Source organism: Lynx rufus, unplaced genomic scaffold, assembly GCF_022079265.1.
Source record: "Lynx rufus isolate CCGP_SWC_20201006 ecotype Redwood Valley unplaced genomic scaffold, mLynRuf1.p SCAF_15, whole genome shotgun sequence".
NCBI lineage: Eukaryota > Metazoa > Chordata > Mammalia > Carnivora > Felidae > Lynx > Lynx rufus.
Window position 1 is genome coordinate 42,175,056 of NW_025814829.1, and position 17,867 is coordinate 42,192,922.

General features: G+C 38.3%; 1 protein-coding gene across 3 annotated transcripts in view; it reads left to right on the forward strand.

Moving 5' to 3' along the window:
* PLA2G4A (phospholipase A2 group IVA) overlaps positions 1-17,867 on the forward strand; it is a 158,311-nt gene that overhangs the window by 86,831 nt on the left and 53,613 nt on the right. For all 3 annotated transcript variants that reach the window (XM_047076921.1, XM_047076924.1, XM_047076922.1), the window contains 2 exons: positions 1,387-1,528; positions 15,042-15,178. In XM_047076921.1, the coding sequence (XP_046932877.1) occupies positions 1,387-1,528; positions 15,042-15,178 (279 nt within the window). The remainder of the gene's footprint in view (positions 1-1,386; positions 1,529-15,041; positions 15,179-17,867) is intronic.

The window sequence follows — 17,867 nt, forward strand, 5'->3', positions numbered from 1 at the left end:
TTGGGAAATAGTAATTAAAATATTATTGGTAAACAAAGATCATTATAGAGTACATAGCCCAGAGGCTATGGAGTCTCTTCTTTTGGCCTATGTTTTACAAGGAATAAATGCACTGAATTAACAGAAGTTTCCTTAATTTTAATTCACTCTGAAGGGAAGGACTTACTTTTATGAATGGTAAAGAGACAATATTTTATCAGCGAAATTCTTACTTTCTACATTTGGATTTATTCGCATCACAACATAGAGGTCTCTGTTTTCTTGTTCTGTTTTGTTTTGTACTATTTTTTTAAAAAATTATTTATTTATTTTGAGAGGGAGAGAGAGAGAGAGAGAGAAAGCGGGGAGGGGCAGAGGGAGAGAGAGAGAGAGAGAGAGAGAGAGAGAGAGAGAGAGAATCCCAAGCAGACTCCTCACTGTCAGTGCAGAGCCCAACATGGGACTTTATCCCATGAACCGTGAGATCATGACCTGAGCCAAAATCAAGAACCTGTTGCTTAACCGACTAAGCCACCCAAGTGCTCCTGCTTTTTACTATTTTTAAATTCAGAAGCTGGTTTTAGAATACAATATTGGACTTGTTTGTGAGGAATTGTTGCATTGAGGAAAATACATCATCTATTTGCTCTGTGATCCTAACCTCTCAGAGCTTTGGTTTTTTTAATCTGTAATAGGTAGTTAGAAAAATAATATATTGTATAATAACGTGTGAGATTTACTCCCATTATTTCTGCAGTGATACATGCCTACATATCTAAAGTGGTTTCTGGCATAGTCTAGGGATCTGAGAAGTTGCCGCCGCTGCTATTATTAGGAAGGGTATACAATGTAAGAGCTCTGAAATCCTCCAGTCAAACTTACTTGTCGCTGTCTGAAGTTCTAGCGTTAGCAGTGCCTTTTTTTTTTGTCACACGGGGACATCTCTTAGACAAGGCAGTTCATTAAGACAGTATTTCTGCCGGTATGCTCCACAGAACATAGACTCTTTGGAATATCAGTGGTATGTCATGGAGAAGTGGGGAACGAAGGGCCAGGGGAAGGAATTCTTGATCAAATAAATTTGGGAAATACTGTGCCAAATAGATCTCAGCAGCTTTATTTTCTGAAATATTTCCCGAAGTCTTTACTATCATATGATGAATTTCTCATTGGCCGTTCGTGTGCCTGCTTGTTTTTTCTAAAGCATCTCCTACTCCATATTTTCTGGAAACACACCTTGGAACATACAGTTTTAAGACAGCCATCATTTTATACCCTCGTTCAGCTCCCCTTCTAGGAAATGGCTTGAGGGGAACAGTGAGCAGGTATCAGCGTTAGCTACCAGGGACTGGGTGATTTTAACAAGGCTACTGGGGACATTGGCTCATGACTATGTTCTCTATACAGTTCATCCCCAGACCTCCGATTCAGTATGGCTCTGTGTGATCAGGAGAAGACTTTCAGACAACAGAGGAAAGAAAACATAAAGGAAAACATGAAGAAACTCCTGGGTCCAGAGAAGAGTAGAGGCCTGTATTCTACGCGCGATGTGAGTTGGAAAATTTTCAAATGTTACTGCAATTCAGTAATAATTGTGTTTGTACCGTCTCCCAAATTTCACCCAAGTATGGAAATATTGAGTTTGAGCATTATATCTTCAGTTTTTTAAGATGAGGTAAGTGTTTCGTAAATAAAGATTCTTTGAGGAAGATCATCACAAATGCTGCCCATATTTAGCAATATTGATCAGGTACAGTTTTACAAAGAGGCGTAGGCATACTTACACACAAACAAGCTATTGATAGTAAGAAAAGATTAGCCTCAGATGTAAAAAGATCATTGAATTAATTTTATTTTATTTTTATTATTTTTTTAATTAAAGTATATTTGACACACAATGTTGCAATTAGTTTCAGGTGTACAACACAGTGTTTCAACAAGTCTCTTCATTGTGTGGTGCCCACCACAAGTGTGGCTCCCATGGGTCACCACACAACACTATTACAACACCGTTAATGATATTTTCTGTGCTGTACTTTTCATCTCTGTGATTTATTCATTCCATAACCGTAATTCTGTATCTCCCACTCCCTTCGCCCATTTTGGCCATCGCTCTAGCTCCCTCCCCTCTGGGATCATTGAATTAACTTTAATATGGACTAAGATTAAACAATTGTGAGACTTATCATCACCAAACAAGAAGAAAGTGCTACAAGTCTTGTCAATGATAACACAGTTTACCAAACTACGTAGATGTGAATGGGAGAGATAAAAGGAAATGTTTCAAATTCTTAATATTTCATCACAGGAAGCTAAAGTCTATCATCCCAGATTGACCAAATAGTTAAGAATGATGACCTCTACTTTTTAATGTTTTCATCATCCTAATGATAGAGAGATCTTAAAATTAAAATATTTTGGTAAACAAATATAGGAAGTACAATCCTTCATTTGTACTTTAACTTTTTTTTCTTCCCTTAATTTCCAGGAAAATAAATATCATTTATTGTTCAATAACATGTAATGTGTAAACCAGTTTTTGGCTATTTATCTGTCCATTTATTCATTTTTCCCTTCACTGATCTATCATCTATCTACCCATCCATCCACCTGTCCATCCATTTATTGGTCTATCCTTTTATTAAATGCATAAGTGACGCATAAGTAAGGCCTGTCCTCCCTCCCCCCATGTCCTGTTCGCTCTCAAACCCAAGCTTAAAAAACTTTTCCTGCTCTTAGGATTGGCTTCTTGGCATCTTTCTAGCATCCATTTTTGCCGGTTCACCCCCAGTTCACCACACTCCTTCACTAGGTGCCTCTTGGTCCCATGTCCCCTCAGAACCTTTCCCCATGTGGTGCTTTTCCACACAGTTTCTTCTCTCTCTGTGTGCTTCCCTCCTCTCCTCTCCTCTCTGTGCTTCCCTGTGCCACCCTGTCCCCGCCCCACCGCCTTTTGGGGTACCTAGGACCCTCCCAACTTTAAGCACCACATACTTAGCTTCTTCTGAAGCTGTTGTCCTCACCAGCTCCTCCCTCCTTCCCCCCACATCTGTTAGATCTCAGTTATATTCTCTATATTAATGGCACCAATATATGCACATTATCTTTTTAGCATTTACAACACGTATACTTAAAAAATGCTTGTACAGATATTCGTTTAATGTCTCTTCTCTCCAGTGGAATATAAGTTACATGAAGACCAGGGCAGTGGCTGTGTTATTTAACCTTCATATTCCCAGCACCTGGCAAAGGCTCCTTAGCACACGGTAGACCCTCAGTAAGTCTTGCGTTGTGGGAGTCAGGGCACAGATTCAGGAGGTAGCTTCGCACTGCCTCCAGGGGATGAAGTAGCTAGAGGGAGGGATCAGAGACTCCGAACCCAGGAACACAGAATCAGGTCGTGAGGCAGGAGACACAGGTGGAGGAGAAGGTTTGGAGGAAAAGATCCCAGCCTGAACTGTTCAATTAGAAACGTATGTGTGCGGGGGCGGGGTGCCTGGCTCAGTTGGTCGAGCGTCTGACTTTGGCTCGGGTCATGATCTCACAGGTCAGGAATTCAAGCCCTGCATTGGGCTCTGTGCTGTCAGCACAGAGTTCGCTTCAGATCCTCTGTCCCCCTCTCTCTGCCCTTCGGCACTCCTCTTTTTGTGGAAAAAGGAGCGTTCCTGGGAAAATGAAACTTGGCCTAATATTCATACTAATTGGCTTTTCTGCAATGGATGGAGAATAAAGTAATTATGTGTTCTGTGGAAATTTCTTCAAAAATATTAAATCCGTGTTTTTGGAAGTCGTTCCTGGAATTATTGTAGTTGTTTCGGTTCGGTCTAGAGTTGTTTTCTCTTGTGCAGAATAATTAGATTAGATATATTCAGAACCACCCATCCCCACAAGTAATGTTTTCCTGTTTTTTAAAAAATTTTCTTCATTTTTGAGAGAGAAGGAGCATGAGCAGGGGAGGGGCAGAGAGGGTGGGAAGATAGAGGATTCGAAGCACGTTCTGCACTGACAGCAGTGAGCCCGACACGGGGCTGGAACTCATGAACCATAAGATCATGACCTGAGCTGAAGTCAGATGCTTAACCAACTGAGCCATCCAGGCGTCCCTTTCCTATTTTTATGTTACTCCTTGGTGAGAAGGGTGTCTTAAGTTCCCAATTCCCTTGCTCTCTGATAAGACTTCACTTTCTGTTCAGTTCTTAATTCTCAATGCAGAGACTGTGCTCGTCTTATTCCAAGTGTTCAACAGACAGCATCCAGTTTAGGACTTCAGTGTCAAATTAAAATGTCAAATAAATTAGAGCAGCATAAACTTGGGCATGGTCCTTCACTTCTGTGCTTCACCTGTAAAATGGAGCCTGGGGCTTTTATTAGGTCACAAGATGAGTACTACTGCTTATAAGCCTCCAGCACAATGTGTAAGAGCATGTAGTAGTTGCTCAAAAAAATAGTATTGTACCTGAGTGTGGCTCTTCTGTTGCATAACACCCGAGGGCAATAATTGTCAAATTTAATAAAATCTGAGCTTTTCCATCTGGACAATGAGTTAGTCAAAGAGCTGAGGCATCTAATAACTCAAGAGTTTATTCTCTTAAATACTAAGACTTTAAAAAAAATGTATTCTCAATAATTAAAAAGAAGTTTTGAAATGTATTGATTTTAATCATTTAGATGGAAGCCTTTCTAAAGTGACAGGTCATTCCTCGTCCTGACTGAATGGATTTGAGTGTTCTCAGGTCTGTCTCCTTTCCAATCAGCTGCCATCTCTCCATGCCTTATGTGCTCCCTTGAGGTAATTTCTTCAAACCACTCCTTTCTCTTTCAACTTTGCTGTTTTGGAATTCAAATCTGATAAGCAGGCTTGTTGTTAGAACAGTGTCTCTGACTAGTGTGATTTCTTTATGAATAAAGGCCTGAGATCTTTCCTATGACTAAGACCTGCAAGCCTCTGTACGTGGGGATTTTTGGCATAGTTGGATCGTTCAGAGGCCATTCTTATGAATTTTCTGGTCTGAAAATACTTCTTGGTCAGATGAAGTTCCCAGATTATAGTCTTCTGTGAAGGGAAATGCTACTCACTAGTTTTTATGTTCCCTAGTAACTGACCATAACAAAGCAAAGCTGGTTAGGGGACTAGAGTCTGGAACTATAATAGTGGGAAAGCAAGAGAAAGTAATTTACTTTCACCTGCACCAGAGAATAAAGAGAAAGTGTTTTGTCCCAAGGCACAATTTACAAGATACTTTCAATTTAAACAAATATCTTTTGATGAAAATCAAAACGGACCTTGAGTAATATATTCTGTGAGTGCTATTCTTACTTAAGTTTGTCATATAAAGGAAGTGAAAGACTAGAGAAAAGAGTCCATTTGGTGACAGAGAAAGAAGCAAAGAGGTAATAGAAGTCAACCTTGAGTAGTCAATAAGAATTCTTATTCCTCGTTTGTGTTGTTTCTGTCATCTAGAATATTCTTCCTCTTGCTTCCTCCCTTCCTGGTGACAACAGCCCTTTGTACTCTCAATTCCTATTCCCCTCCCAGACTGCAAGTATCACAGGGAAGACAGTGTGAAACTCCCAAGGGTAGAGGCCAGAAAGGAGCACTGGGCGGGTGTGAACTTCCGAGGACTCATAAGGTGGAGTTGGAGTTTTTCTCCTCTGAGGTAGTGGTGGGATGTGAACAGCCAAAGGAATAAGAGACCTGGAAGTTGGTCTAGAAAGTAGATGTCCAAGCGGCCCAGACTGCACTCAGGAGGGTTGTCCACTATGAGGCAGGTGACTCCTGCAGACCACAGAGCTCTCGGGGAGACAGGCTCAGGGGGAGGCACGTAAGAACACATGTGTCAGGAGCAAGGAAGGAGGAGGCCTATGGGGACAGGTGCTGGATTTGCTGCAGTTTTCAGTGATTTGTTTTATAAATCAGGCATTATGTGAGGAAGCTTACTGGGCTCGAAGGGCCAGCGGCCCGATGAAAACAAAATGCTAGTAACAATAATATATTTTAATTTAACGTAAACTCACTTTTTAAATTTTACATGTGAAATTATGACTGTGCTGGGGGAAAAATGTAAATACGTTGAAACGAGATCATATACACTATTTTTTGTACGTTTCATGAAGGAAACCAAGCCAGTGAGCTCCTTCTCTTTGTGTACAAAGATGTTGCCTAAGTTTCTGACCAGAAATGGACTGGGCAGCACCTTGGGAGGGCTGGTACTGGGCACAGGGTGGTGGGGAGGCAATGCACACTGCAGGGATTAGCATTTACACAAGTCCGGGCAGCCATGTCTGCTCCTACCATTGCTAATACTGTGAGGATGCACTGGTTAATCAGACTCGACAATTGTCAACTTTGCTTCTATACTCTAATCCAAATGATAAATAATAATAATGATAATAATAACAACAACAGCAACAACCTAGGATGTACAAACTAGCAGTGTAAAACCTAACAGTTTTAATATGGAGATAATCAGTCTTTAAAAAAATCAATGCTACATTTTCTGTCCTCCTTTACATTTACAGGATTGGCTCTCTAATTTTCAATAGAGCTTCTCTGGCACCTTTTATAAATTGGACTGGTCAGTTGAAGATTGTAAAACCAGGACCTGGCTACCTCCTGGAATGCATGTTCAAGTACTTTGACTCTGCTTTGTGGGGCAGAGGGTTTGGAGGTGGTTGGCACTGTGGAAAATTGACTTTCAGTAAAAGTAGAGGAAGAAAGGGTTCTGATTTTATATTCATACCAGATTTCTCTTCAAACTGGCAAGAACATAGAGATAATTGGGAGCAAATTAGAGGGCATAGAAATAAATAATCAGAAACAAATTTCAATAATGTGGAATTTGTGACATTCATTCTTTATTTGCCTGATTTTTTAAAATTTAAATCCAAGTTAGTAACATTTAGTGTAATAATGGTTTCAGGAGTAGAATTCAGTGATTCATCACTTACATATAACACCCAGTGCTCATCCCAGCAAGTGCCCTCCTTAATGACCACCACCCATTCATCCCATCCCCCTACCCAACACCCTACCAGCAGCCCTCAGTTTGTTCTCTGTATTCAAGAGTCTCTCATAGTTTGCCTCCTTCTGTTTTTAATCTTATTTTTTCATCCCTTCCCCTATGTTTTGTTTCTTAAAGTCCACATATGAATGAAATCATATACTTGTCTTTCTCTGACTTAGCATAATACATTCTAATTCCATCCACATTGTTGTAAATGACAAGATTTCATTCTTTTTGATCACTGAGCAATATTCCATTATATATATATATATATATATATACCATATATATTCCATTATATATATATACACACACACATATCACATCTTCTTTATCCATTCATCAGTCAGTGGGCATTTGGGTTCTTTCCATAATTTGGCTATTGTTGATAGTGCTGCTATAAACATGGGGGTGCATGTGTCCCTTCAAAACAGCATGTCTGTATCCCATGGATAAATGCCTAGTAGTGCAATTGCTGGGTCATAGGGTAGTTATATTTTTAGTTTTTTGAGGAACCTCCATACTATTTTCCAGAGTGGCTGCACCAGTTTGCATTCCCACGAGCAGTGCAGAGGTGTTCCCCTTTCTCTGCATCGTCAACATCTGTTGTTTCCTGAGTTGTTAATGTTAGCCATTCCGACAGGTGTGAGGTGGCATTTCATTGTGGTTTTGATTTGTATTTCCCTGATGATGAATGATGTTGAGCATCTTTTCATGTGTCTGTTAGTTATCTGGATGTCTTCTTTTTTTTAATTTTTTTTAATGTTTATTTATTTTTGAGAGACAGAGACAGGACATGAGTGGGAAAGGAGCAGAGAGAGAGGGAGACACAGCATCCGAAGCAGGCTCCAGGCTCTGAGCTGTCAGCACAGAACCCAATGCAGGGCTTGAATTCACGAACTGCGAGATCATGACCTGGGCCAAAGTCAATGTTCAACCGACTGAGCCACCCAGGAGCCCCTGCCCCTCTTGTTTTTCTTTAGTGTTTATTTATTTTTGAGAGAGAGAGAGAATGAGAGTACAAACAGGGGAGAGACAGAGAGAGAGGGAGACACAGAATCCAAAACAGGCTCTAGGCTCTGAGCTGTCAGCATAGAGCCCAACACGGAGCTTGAACTCAAGGACAGCGAGATTATGACCTGAGCCAAAGTCAGACACTTAACTGAATGAGCCACCAGGCATCAACCCTGCTATCTGGATGTCTTCTTTGGAAAAGTGTCTCTTCATGTCTTTTCCCCATTTCTTCACTGGATTATTTGTTTTTTGGGTATTGAATTTGTTAAGTTCTTTATAGGTTTTGGATACTAAGCCTTTATCAGATTCATTGCCAATATCTTTTCCCATTCCGTCAGTTGCCTTTTAATTTTGTTGATTGTTTCCTTCACTGTGCAGAAGCTTTGTATCTTAATGAGGTCCCAATAGTTCATTTTTGCTTTTGTTTCCCTTTTTATTTGCCTGATTTTATCAGTGAAAAGAGAAAAAGGGGTAATTTGTAAGTGATAATTACTAACAAAAATGAAACCCAAACACATAACAATCCAAATGATTATAACCATCTGTCTTTGATACTACTAGTGAGGAACTGGCGTAAGTAATTCTAACACTTCTTAACTTTTTTGATTTGTAGTCCTCTTTCATACTAGTCAATAAAATAATAAGCCCTCTTAGAAATTAAAAAAATGCATTTAATGAACTGGACTAGGTGTATTAAAAAGTACTATAAGTAAAATATTTTAAGTCTATATTTTACTAAATATAATGAAGTACATTTTTATCTAATATCAGTAGAGTTATGTATTAAAAATACCTTTTTCCCAATAACAAGTGAAAAATGTTTGTTAAATGAATAATTTACCAAGGAAAAAATTTTCTCTTTGTGTTTTTCATAATTTTTGAGCATTATTTTTAAGACTTGATAGTTTTGGCACAGAGGTGGTTACATACTTTTCTCTTACCTCTTTAAAACATGAAATGGGGCTATGATGGTTAAATTCATGTGTCAACTTGGAGGGTGATTTTAGGTGAGATTAACATTCAGATCAGTGAATTTTCAGTACATAAATTGCCATGGGAAATGTGGGGGGGGAGGGGGTGTACAATCATTTGTAGGCCTGAACAGAACAAAAAGATCAGCCTCCCTGAGCAAGAGGGAATTCTCCAACAGACTGCCTTTCTCTTCATCTGCACTATTGGCTCTCCTGGGTCTCCGCCTGCCAGACTTCAGACTAGAACTGTATTTTTTAAAATGTTTTTAATGTTTATTTTATTTTTGAGAGAGAGACAGAGTGAGTCGAGGAGGGGCAGAGAGAGAGAGAGAGAGAGAGAGAGAGAGAGAGAGAGACACAGAATCTGAAGCAGGCTCTGAACTGTGAGCTGTCAGCACAAAGCCTGACACAGGGCTCGAATCCACAAACTGTGAGATCATGACCTGAGCTGAAGTTGGATGCTTAACCAAATGAGTGACCCAGGCACCCCTAGAACTGTATTATTGACTCCCCTGGTTCTGGAGTCTGCTGGCCCATACTGCAGATTTGGACTTGCCATTCATCCTAATTTCATGAGCCAATTCTATATAACAAATCTCTTTCTAGAGAGGTAGATATATAGATACATCTTGTTGATTCTGTGTCTCTGGAGAACCCTGACTAATAGGAGAGCCAAGGAAGCAAAAAGTCTCTGTATAATTTTCAGACCATAAAAATTTATGAAAACGTAAAAAAAAATCCTTAAGCATTTTAGAGTTTTCTTTTGCAAGGGAGGAAATTAATAATATCCATATGCCCCTGCATCACAATAATTTAATCAAAACCACAGGATTTTTGGTAAGTGAAAATTCATTTCCTGTAATCATATGAGAGAAGTATGAGAAATATTCATTGATATCATTTATGCACAAATTCTGATGCTATAAGGTCTAAATATAACCCCAAAACTCTCAATAACCTTTAGTTTAAATCGTTTAGACTTTGAGCCAGGTCTAACAGCTGCATCTTATAACTCTCCAGCTTTCTTTGAAGCTATTTTGGAATGACCAAGACATTTAAAACATCAAAAGTTAGCCTTCATTTGTTAGGTAAAGTTGTGCTGACATCATCTGAAGTGACACATGAATCTGAAATATAAATTAGCTAAATATCAAATGGTTTTTTTCAATAAAGATTACCCTGTCTTTCTGAACAGTGAGTAAAAGGAAAGGGAATGAATTATCATGTCAGTGACACCTTTGTTCACACCATGGTTCTATGACCTAACAGCTGTCTGTATGTGGACAAGGTATTTATGTGCACTGAATTGCTCATCTGAAAAATGGAAATAATGCTGATCTCCTTTAGAGGCCTGGGAAGATTAAATGAAACACATTGAATGAAAGTACCCAAGCTCATACCAGGTACACAGTATTTTCTTGATAAGTTTAATCTCCCGTTTTTGTAGTTAATAAAAATTTATACTTTTATAGGTTGTTTTTAAGTTTATTTTGAGAGAGAGAGAGAGAGAGAGAGTGTGTGTGTGTGTGTGTGTGTGTGTGTATGTGTGAGTGGGGGAGAGGCAGAGAGAGAGGGAGAATGAGAATCCCAAGCAGCCTCTGTGTTGTTGGCATGGAGCCTGATGAGAAAGTCAATCTCACGAACCTTGAAATCACGACCTGACCCGAAATCAAGAGTCAGATGCTTAACCGACTGGGCCATCCAGGCGCCCCTATCCTGTGCTTTTATAGTTTTATAATTCATATTCTGTAGTAGTTATAGAACCTAGAGTGTTAATAGTAGCAAAAAGCCTCAAGGTTGTTCATTGTACCCAATATTTCTACATAGAAGTAAACAGAGTTCAAAGAGGATTTTCTTTGCCTTGGGTCACAAAGCTAGTTGTAAGGAAAGCTTTCAGAGACAGTGGAGCATAGTGAATTAAAAGCTTTGGAGTCTGACAGATCCAGCTTTGAATCCACAGGACATTACTTTCCAGCTTTATGATAATGGAAAAATGAACTTCTTTGTGTTTCAATTACTTTATCTTTAAAATGTAGGTGAAAATATATATCTCATAGAGTTATGAAAATTAAATGATAGACATAAAAACAGATTGATTCATATGTAATAAATGAGGATGGTAATTATAATCTTCATAATCTTTCCATCATGTGATTATTCAATTTTTATGTGCAAACATCTGACATTTTTTTACCTGATAGCAGCTCAGATATCAGACTTAAAAATCTTATGTGAAAACTCTCTTTAAGAACTTACTATAAAGCAATAATGAAAACAATGGGTTATACAACAACGAATTCCAGAGCAAGTGGCTATTTCCAGAAAATTCCTAACAATATAAAATAGGCATCTATAAGTTATGCTGGACTACTGGCTTAGGAAGAAGGACAGCTGGGGATTGGAGAAGGTCTTACGTTCAGTTTTCCAACTTTTCTTATTAAATCTGACTCCAAACAATACAGTTTGTATGTTCTGTATTGAACAGTGTACTCCATTACTAAGGGTTTTCTTTCTCTAAACTATCTGATTTGTATAGGTTTAATGTTATTATTAAAAATAACATGTGTATTTGTTTTTTGAGAGAGAGAGTGACGATCTTGGCCTGATCTTAGGCTCAGTGCTTGGCACATGGCAATAATAAATGTTCACTATTATTACTACATTGCCTATAAACTCCACTCTTCTCTCAAGGCCTAATTCAAATCCCTCCTCCTTCTAACTTCTTAGCTGGCCTGTTTACAACTACACTGTACTGTGCTCCACTCACCCACTTTATAAACCACTTCTGTTTTCTATCTTAGCTTTCCTTCCCCTCCAGATCAGTTTTTAAGAGCTTATGATTTTACTTTATTGACAATTTAAACATTTATGTTTGAGAACATTCTGTGTATCTAAATATACACAGGTTCAAAGCCATTTAAATTGCTCCATTGTGCCGGTGGAATGCGTTTTCATCAGTGAAGTCCCCAAACTGCATCTAATTAGGATGCCTAGGGTCTTCCAGGTTGGGACCACTTGGTATTAGACAAAGCCTTGGATGAGGAAATTAGTCCTAGGTGTCGGGCTCTTCACTGTCCTATCTCCGCTAAGACTTCCCTTTCCATATATAAGAGTTTGATAGACTTTTGGTCCTTCTAGTTCTAAAATAATAGTTATATATCTATATCTATATCTATATCTATATCTATATCTATATCTATATCTATCTATCTATCTATCTATCTATCTCATTGGTCAATGAATACCCAAGGATCAGAATCCAAGTGATTAGAACACGATGCATCCGTGTTGTGTATTTTGCATTTCTGAGATTGAGTGCAGTATTTCCCCTGCAGCTGGCCCCCTGCCCCGGGGGTTCTTCTCCTGGGCAATGGCCGCATCATCTGCTGGGAGCAAAGCTAGAAACCCTAACAGTCTGACCACACTCCTTCCTCTTTTGTGCCTAACGTCAGGTCAGTCACCAGCTTCTCCTTGTAAATGTACCTTGATTCTGTTTCTCTCCTCACAAGCTTCGCTTTAGGGGGTAGAAGAAAGGAGGAACTGTTTGCCATTCGCACCTCAGAAGAAGAGGATACCATGACTATTACAGATAAGATGGAACTGCCGAAAATACTTGAGCTCATCTCTGCACATGAGCTCCATGATTTGGACATTGATTTTGCAAATGAGACTTTGTCACATACGTAGAAAGGAAAACCTGATAACAGTAGGAAATTTTTATTTAACTCCAGTCAGAGCATCCCCACACAGTTCAGGTTCTGCTCTGCTACCCATGGGGGCTTCTTTCTTCACTTTGTTTCTTCTAAAGCCTTGAATTGCTCCATGATCTAATATCTTTGCTCCATGAACTGCTCAGTCTTCTGTCTCTGACTTCTTCTTTGATAATTGTTATCACTGAGAAACAAGGTCAAACAAAAGACACCTCTTCTCCCTGGCAATCTCACAATGCCTCCACATCATTCTCTGTCCATCCAGTAATATTTCCCTCCATCCACTCCCTATGCCTTTGTCTGTTCTTCCCACTGTCTTGTCCTCAAAAGCCTCTAAATTTTACTGGAAGATGTTGGATTGTACTCACCATGTGCCTGATAGTCTTAAGCAGTTGTTATTAACCATTTTGGTCTCAGAAATCCATTATACTCTTAAAAAATATCATAAACTTCTAAAAGATTTTATATATGTGGGCTATCTCTATGGATATTTACCATATTAAAAACTGAAACTGAGAAAACTTATTAAAATGTGTATTTATTTTAAATACGTTGATGTTGGGGCACCTGGGTGGCTCAGTCGGTTGAGCGTCCGACTTCAGCTCAGGTCATGATCTCACAGCTTGTGAGTTCGAGCGCCGCGTCGGGCTTTGTGCTGACAGCTCGGAGCCTGGAGCCTGCTTCAGATTCCGTGTCTCCCTCTCTCTCTGCTCCTAACCCACTCACATTCTGTCTCTGTCTCTCTCAAAAGTAAATAAAAACATTTAAAAATTTTAAATACATTGATGTCATATTAATATAAATAACATTTTATGAAAATAATCAAATTTTCAAGAACCAAAAAAAATGAGATCCATTTTTACAATTATCTTTGTTGTTTGACTTAACAGAAAACAGCTGGATTCTCTTATCTGCTTTTGAATCCAATCTGTTGCTATATCACACATCCTGTAATTTCTTGAAAAACTCCATCACACCCTCGTGAAGTAATGAGAACAAAAAAAGGCAAATGACCTCTTACTGCTATCATGAAAATAGTTTTGACCTTGTGGACACCCTGAGAGCTGTGTACACTTTAAGAGCTGTTCCCTAGAGTAGAGAGAGAAACCACCAGCTCTCTTAAGCAGTAATGGTTGAGGACCACAAAGAAAATGACAATCTCTCCCTCTCCAAACAAACACTTGTGTTTTAGTCATGTTGCAGACAGCCTTTGCTTCTCTACTGGGAAAACTCTTGGTTGACTCATGCTGCTTCCATTTCCAGACCGGCCTCCTTCCCTGCCCTCGTCCCTCCCTATTGAATAACTGTGCATCTTTAAAATTAAGAACCGGTTTCTTTTTTTATTTATGAAGCTCTCTCTACCATTTCAGTTTCTCTGATTGGAATTCACCACACCTTCTGGACCTCACGTACTCCCAACCTGTAGCACTTTATTTTAGTAAGGCATGTTAGCATGAACCCCAATGTAGGAACCTGGGGTTTGACTCCTGACTGCGATTTATTAGTTGCATGACCCAGAACAAGTTTTCGAGGTCTTGCTTCCAAGTACCTTGGTTGCTCACCTATAAAAGAGCATAAAATCCTATAAACCTGTAAAATCTTCATGTGGATTTTGTGGTAATCAAATGAGATAATTTCTATGAAATACTTAGAACAGTTCCTATCAGATAGTAATTGCTCAACAGATGTCATCTGTCCCCATTCGTACTATTGTCATAATTATTATTATGTTTCTGCCTCACTTAAATAAACTATATTCCCCGGATCCACCTGTGATGACTGAAAGATAGAGACCGCTCAATGAGATTTATTTAATAGATTAAAGAGTAAATAAATTTTTTAGGTCTTGTCACATTCTTTTTTAATTGCTTGAATAATAGCATGTATTTTGAAATGAGTCAGCATAAAGGAGTAGTAAGAATTATGCGCCAAGAGGGCACAGTGCTTACTTAACTAGAAGTCACCAGTTAATAGGCCTTATGCAAGTAATATCACCATTGTAGAACTTCCATCTGCAGAATAAGCAAAGACTTTTTTGTTCACCTTGCAGGATTTTTGAGAGGATAAAAAAAATGCACCCGAAAGCAAGCCAAAAACTGCAAAGGGTCAAGTAAATATAGGGAGTCATGGTTGTCGTTATTTTTAAATAGAGTTAGTTGGTGTTTTAGCAATGTCTGCCTTCTAAGAGACATTAATTCTTGATTGTCTTATATGAAACATTTTCCTTTTTAAAAATTAGTTATTATTAAGGTATGATGGAATTTACAATTCCTGATTACCAAATGTAGAACATATAAAAGTTGAAACAAAACAGAAATGTATTTTATGGCTTCACAAATGATCTCTTTGTTTCATCATCCCAGGTGCCTGTGGTGGCCATACTGGGCTCAGGTGGAGGGTTCCGAGCCATGGTCGGATTCTCCGGTGTGATGAAGGCACTATATGAATCAGGAATTTTGGACTGTGCTACTTACGTTGCTGGCCTTTCGGGCTCCACATGGTTAGTATGCATTTTGAATCTTAGTTATATCATGCTAAATGTTTTGCATTTATCTACCTCAAACCTTAGAAAAGAAAAGAGGATTTAGAAAATTAACCTTAACTTCACATTACTGAAGTATTGCAGCTTCACTGAATAATTTGCTTCTAAAAAACGTTTTTATGGCAAATTCATACATAATGATGACTCTTGTCATAAATTTACTCCCTTTAAGCCTGTTTGTAACTTAAAATGCAGTTAAATGTAAAATTTAAAAATAGATCAATTGAAATTCTATATAAATATCACAGAGGTGGAATAACGTACTCCACCCGTAATTAATTTAATCTTCCTATAATTTTCTGATTTGTAATCTTTCAGCAATCATGTCTAAGTCTCCATGATTCACTGGGTATTCATTTTCTTCTCTAGGGCAAATAGAATGAAATGCAAGATACCTTAGTATATAAAAGAAGAAAAACAACTTTTGAATGCAGAAATGCAATAAGTTTCACTGATTTGCATATAATTGTGAAATTAATCCTTTAAATGTATTTAAGCGCAGCTAAATCTGGATAGAAACATAAAACATCTGCATGTATAATATTTGTGCACTGTAGATTTGACTTTTCACAAACGTGTATAAAACATGTTCAAAGACTCTACTGTGTACTTTTTGGTTTGCCTAACTCATAGAAGCACATTGAAAATCAAATATTAGTTCTTCCCCAGATGTCTCAACTATGAGTGTCACCTTATTACAAAATGTCTGACTTTGACTTACAAGGCTTTTTAATCATGCAGCCATAGTAAAGTTCATCTGTTATAATACTATACTAAATATGTCTAGCACTCTAAAAATTTCTGTACCTTCTCATCCTGTGAGATGGATCTGAGTTTTTTCATTTTTCAACTAAAGAAAATTTGACTCAGAAGCCAAGTGATTTGAACCAGCATGTAAAGTCAGGCTTTTGATCCTCTGTTCTAGCATTCTTTGAATTAAACCATAACCTTCTATTGGACAGGTATAGATTCTACATAGAGATTCACCTACAAAGAGTCTACAGTTTCTTAAATATTTTGAATCAGATTCTTTAGCTAAGAAACAAAAACTTAGAATTATGGTTGCCACCTTCTTTGTATGTACCCTCAAAATGATTTATCTCTTTTGAAAAAAGGGTGTAGCCCATCATTATTCTTTCCCTTGAAGGAAAGAACAGGCACCTGCCTGTTTAATGAGTAATATGATGGAAAAACGGACCCTTAGATTAATTTGCCTACTCAAGCATTTTGTTATTACTCTTTGAATGGCTTTCTTTCTCTGAATTCAGTATTTGTTAGATCCCTGTGGTCCATCCCTGACTGATACATTACAGGAAGCTTACTTTCTTAGACTCAGCTAGTAAAGACAGAGCAGGTGTGATTTGGGGTGCTGATTTGAGGGTATAATAATGCATGTTTAGGCTTAATTAGAGCTGCAGTCATTGAGTTGGTTATGGATTTGGGGCAACTTTGGGCGACATCTTATATTCTGTCGGGATTCGAAAAACAAGTCCTGCAAAATGTAAAGGAAATTTTAAATGTTACAGGCCAATCATTTAAACATTTACAGACCATGTGTTTCTATATACAAAAATTTCTATATACAAAAAATTGTCTAAATTCCTCAAGATTAGCCTTCACTAATTTATTCTATTTCCTTAAAGGACACTCACTCCTAAAATCCTTACAATTGATTTTCACCTAAAAGCACCTAATTTTCAAATATAATGGTGTCTTGAAATTCTTTTTCTCCTTGACTTTTTGGGGGAGCCGGGGAGGATGAGGTTGGCAGTTGGGACATTTCACACATTAGCTGTCCCTCTTACAAATCCCTCCTACTATGCCTTTTTGTTTTTATTTCATCCTCTCTTATTGCTCTGCCCTCCGTACTGTCTTTACTACTTTCACTGCTTTTCTCCTGAATGTGAGGAGACCTCCTTTTTGTTCTGTTATATCTACACCCCACCCCCTCGGTAATTTCACCAATTTCTACCACTTCAGCTATTACTACCAATAATTTAGTTCATGGGACTCTAGAACACCCCAAAAGCTAATGGACCAAAAAGGGAAGGAAATCCCTAATGAACAATGCAAAGTAGCTGTCAGAGAAGAGCACCACGTAAAAAATGACCCAGAGGTTAAGGGTGGAGAGTACTTCAAGAAATAGTGGGTCTTTTAATAGAGTGAAACATGGGTGAGAAGCTTAGCTTAGAACTGGGTTTGGAAATCTTTGGTGGTTTTAGCAAAAATCACTAAAGGAAATAAAGAAAACTCTTGATCTTGAAATTGCAAGTAAGAAGTGAATAGAAGATGAAGAAAGGTGGGGAGGTAAACCTTTCAGGTGCTGTATTTCAAGAAGGGGAATATAGGAACTCGGGGAAGGGTTTTGGTTTTGTTTTATTTTCAGAATTTCAGGGACTTGGATATTTTTTGTAGAAGTCTGAAGTAAAGGAAATAATGTAAAAGGATAGATGGAAGGTAAAGAAATGGGTGGTTTGTGGATAGAAAAAGATTCAGACAGAGACAGGATGGGACAAGAGAAGAAGCACAAGTGAAAGCTGTTCATTGTGGAGAGAAGAGATACTTCCTGAGCAGAAGAAAAGGTGGTCAGGATGATGCATGTTCATTTTCTCTTGAACAGTATAGGCAAGAAGGTAAAAAGTTCAAA